This window comes from Nuphar pumila, chromosome 3 (assembly GCF_984573655.1).
Source record: "Nuphar pumila chromosome 3, dmNupPumi1.hap1.1, whole genome shotgun sequence".
NCBI lineage: Eukaryota > Viridiplantae > Streptophyta > Magnoliopsida > Nymphaeales > Nymphaeaceae > Nuphar > Nuphar pumila.
In genome coordinates, this window is record NC_143251.1 from 16,521,895 (window position 1) to 16,533,489 (window position 11,595).

At 39.3% G+C, this 11,595-nt stretch overlaps 1 protein-coding gene across 1 annotated transcript; it reads right to left on the reverse strand.

Annotated features, from left to right (window-relative positions):
- Window positions 1-3,766: 3,766 nt before the first annotated feature.
- On the reverse strand, window positions 3,767-10,251 carry LOC149842130 (uncharacterized). The gene is made up of 5 exons (XM_090001288.1): window positions 9,129-10,251; window positions 5,552-5,609; window positions 5,374-5,457; window positions 5,153-5,294; window positions 3,767-4,367 (listed from the first exon to the last, which is right to left on the reverse strand). The coding sequence occupies exons 1-5, from the start codon at window positions 9,682-9,684 to the stop codon at window positions 3,954-3,956; spliced, it is 1,254 nt and encodes a 417-aa protein (XP_089857414.1). The 5' UTR covers window positions 9,685-10,251; the 3' UTR covers window positions 3,767-3,953.
- Window positions 10,252-11,595: the final 1,344 nt, after the last annotated feature.

The following is an 11,595-nucleotide window of genomic DNA, read 5'->3' on the forward strand; positions in this document are numbered from 1 at the left end:
TTATCACTTTTGAAAAGAGTACAAACTTGCCTTAGCCTTGCGTGCCATGAAGCATATTGCGACTCCATGCGCACACTACAGTTAAACCTTGTCACTGAAGGAACAAGACCTTGTCGCCTTCTGTCTGAAGACCAGTTGATGATTGAACACCATAGCGAAGAGCATCACCCAAACTCACTCGCCAACGCCTAGGCATTCACTTGCCTAGCTCCAAGTTACCATACTTGGTTAGAATCACCTAAGGTGATCCCTGCGAGAATTAGCCCTAACCCACATGCACCCACGTGCGTCCAACCGCTACGCATGAGAAACTTTTACAAGTTGAGAGGTCTTTAACCAAATCTCTAAAGGCAACATCCTCTGATCCGCTGTCACTGCTTAACCAAACAACGCTCTATGTTTGTACTGTCACACAACAATGCACTAACGATGATACCATTGCCTACCGTGTATCGTGCTACCACCACACATCACCGATCAAGCCAACTCATACTGCACACACATTTCTACACTCGATGCATTTTTCATTCCGTAAAGCTCCACATTGCACCTGCCCCATTCCGATGGCTCGGTCTGGGATATTCTCCCTCACCCAAATCATTGTCGCCCTCGATAATACCGGTGCAGGTAAGAACACAATCTTAACTGATATGTCAGTTTTCCTTTGTACTTATCTTTTGTCTACTTTCTTTTTTTCATCTTGCTTAACTTGGTATGGTTTTCATCCATATCGCCGCAACCTTTAACACGTCAAGTCTTATTCTTTAACACGCTTTTGATAACTTAGACAGTGGTCTTCCGCTGCATCAACATCAAACATTCTTTACTCGTGGGACTCCAGTGCAGTCCCATACACAAGCGGGTCATCCTTGCCCGCACGACAAACTTGTCTTCATGCTCATGGTTGGAGTGTCTTCCGATCTCAGCATGGGCAATTCCAAGCTCTCTGTGGTCCTCGTAGAAAAGGATGACCATCAACGCGTGCCGCAAGGATATCAACTCCCTTAAAGTGCCAACTTGCATTTTTCCAATGGTCTAAACTAGTTCTCAAATGGAGGGATGCCTACTTGCGTATCACCCCAAAGTGATCATTCAAAGTGTCTTCTTGAGCACTCGTCCTCACAAAGGGCAACACGACCCAAAGTTACAACTCTCATCTAGAGCCAGCATACTGCAACTCTCATCTGGAGCCAGTAAAACATTTTCGTAGGAACTAAACTGATAAGTCACGAACATCAAATTTTTTTGCACACACAATCCATAGAGAAACTGCCGACTCAAAAGACCAAAATAATGAGCATTCTGCTCAAGATGAACACTCTGCTAACCCACAATCTCGGGAAATAATATAAAAGTTTAGTTGAATCTCCCATATCTAAAGGTGCAAATCCATCCAGCTAAATCTAACGTGCATTCTCTGTATACACAAGGCAAACGTCACACTCTAGTTACGAGCCTAACACACAATTGATAAGAATCTTTGGCTTATCCACGTTCTCTTAGCCAATTGAATAATAACCTTACACTTCTACTTATCATCGACAAGATGACCCATACCACCCTACCAATATCTTGCTTTTATGCTTGGTCAACAATACTTCAACTACGCAAATTTGTGTAACCAAGATAAACCATCAGTGTTCACTTTAGTGTTGCACTCAATGAATAATAAGGTCTCCGTGAATCTTTTTGCTCTCATGCCAATTTTGTTACAAACTAAATTTTAATGCCAATTTTTTTGCCTTTCAAGCTAAGGAATGCTCGTGCGGTACTATGCTTCGTGGCCTAGTCAGCCCAAGTTGTCATGAGTATAGAATTTTTTGCAAACCTGCAACATGCCAAACTGCCCAGTTTAGTCAGCCTAACTGCCAAATGCCACACACCAACACTTTTTCATGTGCTGAATCATTTCATTGGCCCTACGCACCATCTCATGCGCAATGGCCTAGCGAAAGTTGATTAAACACATCTTCTAATGTGTATTCTATCTTGTTCATGCCACTTAGTGCATAGCCACCCTATACTAACTATTACTTCTGAAAAGGGCGCAAACTTGTTTTAGTCTTGCATGTCATTGAGCGTATTACGACTCCATGCATACGCTACAGCTAAACCTTGTCAATGAAGGAACAAGACCTTATGGTCTTCAGTCCAAAGATCAGTTGATGATTGAACACCATAGCGAAGAGCACCACCTAGACTCATTTGCCAATGCTTAGGCATTCACTCGCCTAGCCCCAAGTCACCATACTCGGTTGAAATCACCTAAGGTGATCCCTACGAGAATTAGCCCTAACCTACACGTACCTCCGTGCATCCAACCGCTACGCATGAAAATCTATTACTAGCCGAAAGGTCCTTAACTAAATCTCCAAAGACAACATCTGTTTAACCAAACATCACTTCATGTTTGTACTGCCATACAACGATGCACTAACGACAATACTATTACCTACCATGTGTCATGCTACCACTGCACGTCACCGATCAAGCCAACACATACCACGCGTTCCTACACTCGATGCATTTTTTACTCAGTAGAGCACCGTAATGCACCTGCCCCCATTCCGAAGGCTCAGAGACACCAAGAATGCCATTATTTTAACTATGATTTATTACTTATTATCGCTCATACAGCTGTGAACTGGTTGGGTATCCGGCTGATCACAATGCACACAAACTCTACCAAATAACAAGCACCATGGTTTGAGTTCCGATATGTTGAATAAAAAAATAAAATTTTGTACCCAAACTACATAATTTTGAGGAAAATACTTGGGTTAGTCCCAGCCCAAGCTTAACCCCCATGTTACTGAGGTCGAATGACATTTGGGTCAGCATTTTCTCTGTCGATATGCCAACTGAAGTAATGCAGTAAAATACACCAGCCACTAGCATCTTGTGGAACCCTCATCAGGATAACAAAGTGAATAAGCATCACTGCTCTTCTACATCCACAGGCGCACCGGATGTGAATTGTTTGAGCTTGAATCACATAATCTATGTGCCGAGCTTTCTTATGTCTGAGCATCAAAGAGGGAAATTAGCAGCTCCTAAACCGGATCTTTTAAACATCCTAAATGCACATATAATTAGAGGTATTTTTGCTTAAACTTAACCGTATAAATTTGTTTATCAATGTTTATTTACCAAAAAACATTCTTCAGATCAAATAAATTTAACCAGAAAAGTTAATTTCTTTCATCTTTAAGTTTAAGAGTATAAGACAGTCGCTCTAAAACACATCTAAACATAAAAAATCTCACCTAAAGCATGTTTTTACTAAGAATAATCTATAGCATCTGATCATAACATATTTCCAAGTTCAAATTAAGCAAACACCTATGCATGAAATTTTCTAAGCCGTTTAGGAAGGTTTAGGAGATGCGGCCATTTAAGACCTACACAACTCCATTAAAGAGATGAGTAAATTATCTTTCTTCATTTGTAAACAATACCATGTAAGGACTGTTACAATTCAGTAAAGTATTTTCCTAATAATAGAGTTTATAATTCCACCCGTAATTCCGAAGCAAAATCAACAGAAACATTTGCAGGCTATGCCACAGGATACCCCAACTTACCCACGTGTCATATACCATTGTGTACTATTCTTAGTGCAAAATTAAACGAAAATGTATCGCGAATCATTGTGCCCCTGATATTATAATTTGCAGGACCGAAGGTGCAAGGCACAATATTCACAGGTGGAACACGCATGAAATGGGCACATTCGCACATTCTCATAGCATCCTTGCACACATAATTGCATCTCGAATGTGGACATTAATTTCTTTGCAAAGAATGTTCCACGAAACCAAAACCAAGAAGCATTCATTTTTTACACAAAAGGGGGAAAACAGCAAAACACTAGATAAGCCTGCAGCAGCTCCCAGTGGTACAACTTTCGGCCAAAGAAAGATTTACATTTTGACATTTGCTATATTCGCCAATTAAACCAACATCAGACCAACTCCATCAGATGAATCAACTTTTATAGACAGAGAGCTGATAGTCAAATCATCCACAGCTTTTGTTAATGCCGATTTTCCAATCTTTAACTTCCCCTCTTCATCCTTAATCTCAGCTTTGCTGATATCTACCAGCTCTTCCTCAACAGCAACACACTCACTAAACCGGTAACAGCTTATAAGATGGTCATTTGTTATGCCAGCTACCTGCATGAATGTGTATATGACAGTTGGCCCTACACTTCGGAAACCCCTTCTAACCATATCCTTGCTTATCCCTTCTGCTTTTGAGGTTTTCACAGGCACCTGCCGAGGGTAACGGAAGCTACTCACAAAAGGTTTGTGGTTCACAAAACTCCAACAGTAGCTGTCAAATGACCCAAACTCTTCAACAACCTACATGAAAACACCAAATTTTACACAAGCCATTAACCAATTATTAAATAGAATGCAAAGTACCACAGTTGCAGAGGCTAAGTGTTAAAAATAAACAATACATATGAGGAACCAAAGCAGCACTTTTTGGCAATGCTTCAAGAAGTATGCTGGATAAAGCATGAACCTTAGTAGTTTAAATCCCGCTATGTGACCTCAGGACAAGCTTACTGCCTAATAGCGGCTAGGTGTCTAGGCAAGTGGCTTTGTGGGGGCATCAAGGTTGGAATTTTATTTTTCTTTGTAATGTTTAAAACATTATAATCACGATTTGCTTGTGTATTTTGAAACATTTAAGTTTTCTTATTTTTATGATTTTTATATCTTCATTCTAAATAATTATACGCTTTTCTGGGTCTTTAGGTGATGCCTAGGCGCTCAACTAAGCACCACCTGACATTTTTTACTACTAAGGCTCGAATTCCTCAGCCGCTAATTTCATTAACTTCCTTGGTTTAACACAATTTATTAAATGCCTTTAAAATTTTAATATTCAAGAAATTTGTCACATACATAAATACAGATTCAATTAATCTGAAACACAGAAAAATGTTAAAAAGAAAGCAAATTTTCCTAATTGTAAAAAAGTAGAAAAAACTGAAGCATCAATTGCCAGCAAAGTCAAGTATCAGAGTTTCTGAAGAATTTACTTGAACAAAAAGCTGTAATGCTGACAATAATTGGAAAGCACAGCAAATTATATAGTACGGCCAAGCATCACAATAAGAAACCAAAAGCAGAGCTACCTTCAGTATCTGCCTAGCATTTTCAATTATGGAACGGAGCTTTAATTCTGATAATAGGGAGCAGCCAATGCTTCCTGGTGCTGTGACCTTTTTCTCACTCAGTTTGGCAACCATAGTTGGCTCAAAATCAGCAAACACTTCCCTGTACAAACATAAGTCAAAAGAACCATCGGTAATAAAACTATACAGCTTTCATTGAACAGGAATGGCAAAAGCATTACCGAAATATGTGCCTTTTACTAAGGATAGCCGGCCATGTAAGTTCAGACAGTGCTCCTGACAGGGACAGCAATTCAAACAACTTTCTGCATTGGTGGATGAAAAACAAGCATCCAGTATTTAATAAGTTGATGCTCAATCAATCGGCTATAAACCACAAAACTGAGTAAAGACACTTACTTATCATCATGAACAGGCAATCCCCATTCTTCATCATGAAAGGTAACATAGCATGGTTCTGAGTATTAACAAGCAAACAGCATGATCAGTAAACTGAAACGAATTTACAAGATGCCGAAGGATGCTCTGAACACACACACACACACACACACGCCAAAAAAAAACTTTGCTGCACCTCTCTCTCTCTCATGACAATGTAACATAAAACTTTTTAAATATCAAAATACCATAGTGTAGCAGTAAATTATACCATAAGTTAAATTATTTTCAACGTTAATCTGTTTGTGATGTTTATAAAAAGTTGCAATTTGTGAAGGTTCTTTTCATAATGTAGCAAACCGACAGCCAAAATAGCATGGGAAAAGGAGAGTGAGATTATAAAGACAACAATTCCTATTATTTAGTTGAATTTTATAAATACCATATTTTAAAAAGTCATGAATAAAGAATGATAACAAAAAAAGAGTTGACGTATAACAAGAAAAGAACAAACTCGAAAAGAAACACCAAACATTGATATTGAAGGAAATGGGAAAGGGAAGGGAAAAAGTAGCATTAATGGCAAGTTGGCAACAATGTGTTCATGACATCATTTATGTTTCTATCATAATGAATCTTAAGTTTTTTTTGTTAATTGTTTTTCCCTGTTACAATTGGTTGATATTGAAGGAAATAGGAAAGGGAAGGGGAAAAATAGCATTAATGACAACAATGTGTTCATGACATCATTTATGTTTCTATCATAGTGAATCGTAATTTTTTATTGTTAATTATTTTTTCCGTTACAATTGGTTATGAGCATGCCCATAGTCCCAATATACACATTTGTCAGAAAATGAGGCATCTGAAGTCCTCCAAAATAATATGAGGTAATATGCATCATGCACGTCACCAACATGGTAGAATAAGTGTTCCTTAAATTCTTAATGAGTTTTTTTCTTGTTTCCAATTTTCACACCCAAAACATGCAAAAAAAAAGGATTCCCCAATCTTTCTCAGGTTTCAATAGCCCAACTTTGCAGGACAGCAACACACACACACACGTGTATGCCTGTGTGTGTATTAGCTACAGTCGATTCCTTTTTTGGGGGGGTTATGCAATCAGGTTTTTCAGGTGATTCAAAAATTAACAGCTGCAAAATGCACCAACTTTCTCAACCCCATCAAAATGATATTTTTCGTTCAAAAGAAAAAAACATGATTCAAAGGGTTGATTCCTATGGACCATGTCTGAACACATTTACGATGTCAGATTGAGTAAAAACCACTTGCAAATATGATTTCTCAATGAGATTGTAGCTACAGTTGTTTATAGCAAACATATATATATATATATATATATATATATATATATATATATATATATATATAGAGAGAGAGAGAGAGAGTAATGGGTTGGTGCCTAACGCTTTTTGTGCCTACTGCATGCCTACCAAACTTTGGAAATATTGTTTCTATTTTTTTCTAAAATCTGACCACACAGATGTGATCTAAATGCTTGATTTTGTGGGAATCGACTTTTGGATCATCCAATTCCAGCACCAAGTTAGGTTTTTATAAGATTTAAAAATCAGTGGTCTACAATTTTAAAAAATATTCATTGCTTAAAAAATCATCTTTTTTCTCAAAAAAAAAATTTGATCCAAGTGTGATTTCCTAGCAAATCGATCATGTAAAACACATCTGTAAGGTCAGATTTTTGAAAAACAACATGAAAACCCTTATCCAAGCTCGGTAGGCATGCAGTAGGCACAAAAAGCATCAGGCACCTCTCTCTCTCTCTCTCTCTATATATATATATATATAGAGAGAGAGAGAGAGAGCTACATTTGGAAGAACAAAGCAGAACACCACACAACTACCTTAGAGTATCACATTAGCATTGGGAGATTGAATTCCTAAGACAACAAACTAACTGATGTGAAACTGAAATGGGAGCCAAAATTAAAGTGTAGTATACCAGCCAGGTGAAGTATCACTTGTGTGCAAAGAAGTTCTCACAGATAATTGAGTAACCCACATACTTGCAAATTGCCTGAAATGGTCGGCACTGGTGATGTCATAAAAATGTGCAATTGGGACGACTTAGATGACATGGATTGAGATGCCTACACCCCAAAATCACACATACAAACCAAGTTTAATTGATATCTACATACATCTACTTAGGTCCTTACAGCCATTCCTACAGCAGTGAGATCACTAATGATCCAAACCAGTCCCCTAAGAACATAAAAGAAGTAGACACATTGTGTTGCCTTGTTTGAAATTTTGAACTTTAGTGCTTTGATTCATCTTTCCTATTATGTTGTATGTTTGATCTTTCATTTTGTTTTGTTGTTTTTTCAATGAAAGTAATCCAAATCATGGAATGCTTTGCTCAAGGCATTTTGATTCTTTATACACTAATATGTCCATCAAGAATGTTGTAAAAAGCATATCGGAACATGTCTTAGAAGGGCTAGGGCTATGGATGTACTGTATCATATCATAAGAAACAATAAAGAGCCTCATTTAAAAAAAATTACTAAAATCAAAAGAATACAACAAAAATAAAGATAGCTAGGAGAAACAAATAATGCAATGGAAAAAAGAAATCAAAATTAAGCATTGTTATCAACTAAATATACATATGCACTACTAAAACCTGCTAAACAATATATAGTAACTAACAAAACAAAGTATTTACTATTAAGAGTTGCATTAATCAAGAAAAGGGAAAGATTCAAATCTACCTAAATTTGTCAATCATGTCAAAAGATAATAAAATGGATATATCTTATGATGCAGTAAGATACATCACCGTATAGTATGATACAGGATGATATAGCCTGATAATCATAACCTGGTGATACTTGATGCAGTATTGTATCAGTCTGAGGGCCGATGAAGCACTATGGCATATCATATCATAAGATATGATCTCCCGAACAAATATACATGTATATAGATAAGAAGGGACAGGAAGATTGTAACTTTAGGTGTGCTAAACCTGGTATCAGTTCACCAACAACATTTCAATAACTCTTGAAGGAATTTGTTTTTTGTACTGTTTAGGAGTATCATTTTGAAGCACGAAGCAGAACGCACACCAACACATCAAGCGTTGGTATTCAATAAGAAAAAAGGGCATCTAGTTGCAGAATTTCTCTCTACTTAATGTACTTCTTTTAGCTCAAAACCAGTTTGAACATATTTTTTTACTAAAAAAACAAAATGAAAACATATTGGACCTAATGTTGATGTCAAGCATACAGATGGACTTCAACTAGACCACAATGTTAAGAAAACAAGGAGTTGCTGGATCCTTTTCTGCGACATCCAATGCTACTACAAAATCAATCCTTACAAAGCATGTTAAACTAACTTCGCACATAAAATAAAATCACAAGCTACAACTTCAGGAGTTTGCTGAATAGCTGTTGAAGAGATCGAAACAAATCAAATTCAGAAAACAATTGAAACAGCAAGCAGCATTCGAAAAAGAAAGAAACGAATTCATTTTTTCATCAAAGGAACAAAATGTTGCGCTAATAACCACCAACAAACGGAATTGTCAAAGTAGGACCGTGCCTACCGGTGTTTGATGTGATCCACGGACACCTCTTCTTGGACTGTTCCGAAGGAGGAGGAAGCATTGATACATCGACACTATCCGGAACAACTCTACCAGGCTTAGGCCCATTACTCGGTTTCCTTCGACTCACGCTTCCGGTGCTCCTTCTAGAAACTATCCTCCCTGTCGAAGTGCGGCTGCACGCAGAATCCGTGGAAGCATCCGAAGAGCAGGAGGCGTTCAACGAAAAATTAGAATGCAGCAGCACCTCGTGCCTCCGCAGAACGTTACCAACTCGCGGCGAAGCGGACGAAGCCACAGCCTTCGGCTGAACCTTACAAGGAGGCGAAGCAACAGCGGCCAAGTCCCCCGGAGGCCGAACCGCGACGGCCTCTCCGGCCGCCCCTTTATCAGCAGCAAGAGGGCAGATTTCGCGTTTCTCCTCCTTCTGTGGAGGCTTCGGCGAGGGCTTCCGCGCGACCATCGACCTCGCCTTGTTCCCGGCGGGCCCTAGAACCGAACGCGCCTCTGACTCGACGGAAACGTTCATGGACCTGACCTTCGGAGGCCCCAACATTGAGCCCTCTCTCTCTCTCTAGGGTTTTGTGATGTTGCAGCTCAACACGAAAATGGGGAGTCTTGTTGCCTTGTATATAAGTTCTTCTGCCACGAATCGACCTCTTCCCGACGATCCCATCATCGGTGGATGCAATTTCTCCACTCTTAACCTTCAAATTGCTCAGGCTTGATTACTGAGAGGGTTAGATTTAGGGTTTGAGAGAGAGGGGGCAGAGAGAGGGTTGGGCAAATTTTCTTACCCAGAAAATGAGTTCTATTCCAATCGTCCCCCTTTGTGGGATCCTTCAGATCCAGACAGAGGGGGAGAGAGGACAAACGGGGTGAAGAGAGAGAGAGAGAGAGAGAGAAAATAAAATAAAAAGGGAGAGGGAGGGACGAGGCTTAGTGATGGGGTTTAGAAATGGGCGACCGGAGAAACCGGAATAGAGCAGGTGGGAAAATGGTTGTAGCCGGTAACATCAGCCGACAGCTTCCTGCTCGGCTCAGGTCACCTCATTTTTAGTAGAAAGAACTGAAAAAGAAGAAGAAGGATGCAGATGAAGTCACCCACCCAAGCCAATCTCTCTCTCTCTTGTTTCTACTCTTATTCTTTATTTTACCTTATCTAATCATCGTTAGCGAACCTTGCAGCATGTCATTTATCATACCTTCGCGTGGCTTCTAGAACCATCCGTCGTATCGTATCGTTATTGGGCTTCAAATATGTTCGAATCGCGTCCAAGACCTTATGCGTCTTGGGGTGTGTACGCCGTATCCGGAACGCCAGAGTCCGAACCCTGACGTCCCAATTTTTCCTTTTTGAAGGTCGTTTTGTCTTTCATCTAAGTTGGTTTCAAACACAGGACAACTCTCCTGCAGGGATCGGTTTGTCCTCGAGCGGGGTTTGTCTCGCATTTCAAACCGTCACCCTTGCCCGAATCGCCCCGCGATGGGCTCAACGGCACGAGTCTCAAGGGGATGGATTTGTCCGAACACCGTAACAACATTTTTTTATTTGAAAAAATCATGGTCTGGTCAGAGAGAAAGGAGAGGATATTTCAAATTTCGAATCTTCCCACAGTTGAACTTGAGAGGATTGGAGACGCGCAGATCTCAAGGGCGCTTTTGTTGGAAGCAACTATTATATTATTTATTTCTTCTTATGATTATCTCAGAAAGATTTTCGTTGGTTTAAAAAATGGTAAGCAAAACTGCAAAAGATCAGAAAAGGAAAAAAAAAAAAATCCTTAAAACATTGATTGGTCTCTGCCTTGGTAATTCGAATTAGCACCAATGATCCATAAAATAGCATCTCAAGAAAAAAATGTTAGGCCAAGGAAAAACGCTCATCGCTGACCTCACGTTGGCAGCCCTCTGGTTGGTAAATCCTTGAGGGCTGCAAAGGACGCCCCTCATGGGTTTCGAACTTGTGACGTCCCTTCAATTTGGAGACATTCACAAATCTGACATAACTTTCCTGGTGAGACCGGCAATGGAAGAATGAGCGAGTGCAACCAACGTTGGCTCCGCTTGTCTGGCAGGAGCAGTTAGTGCACGTCACCTTATGTTGAGAGGTTGCAAGTTCGAATCCCAATAGTATAGTTGTATAAATGGTAGGGGTCAGCCTAACCCCAGCTTTCTCAGTCGAAAAAAAAAAAAAAATGAGCGAGGGAAACCGGAGACATGTTTGTGCAAGAGGGAATATGTATGTTTTATATGTGTGCGTACATATGTGCCTCCCAAATAGAGGTTTTATGTCAGGTGGCACTTTTGAATAATTATCACATTCATCTCAACTTAAAAACTATGTCACAATGATTCGTAGACTCAAGGATATACGATTTGGATTCAACTAGAAAGTTCATTTTTTTTTCAAAAAATGGAACAGTAGGAGGCAAAGTTTTTAATTTTTAATCAATAAAAAACTATT

What these genes read in the sequence shown, in the direction of transcription:
- LOC149842130 (XM_090001288.1), bottom strand. Translation starts at nt 9,684, where the DNA reads ATGTTGGGGCCTCCGAAGGTCAGGTCCATGAACGTTTCCGTCGAGTCA. An exon ending in TTGCCTGTTCATGATGATAA is followed by an intron (nt 5,458 to 5,551) that starts GTAAGTGTCTTT and finishes CCACCAATGCAG; the next exon opens with AAAGTTGTTTGAATTGCTGT. An exon ending in AGTAAAAGGCACATATTTCG is followed by an intron (nt 5,295 to 5,373) that starts GTAATGCTTTTG and finishes ATGTTTGTACAG; the next exon opens with GGAAGTGTTTGCTGATTTTG.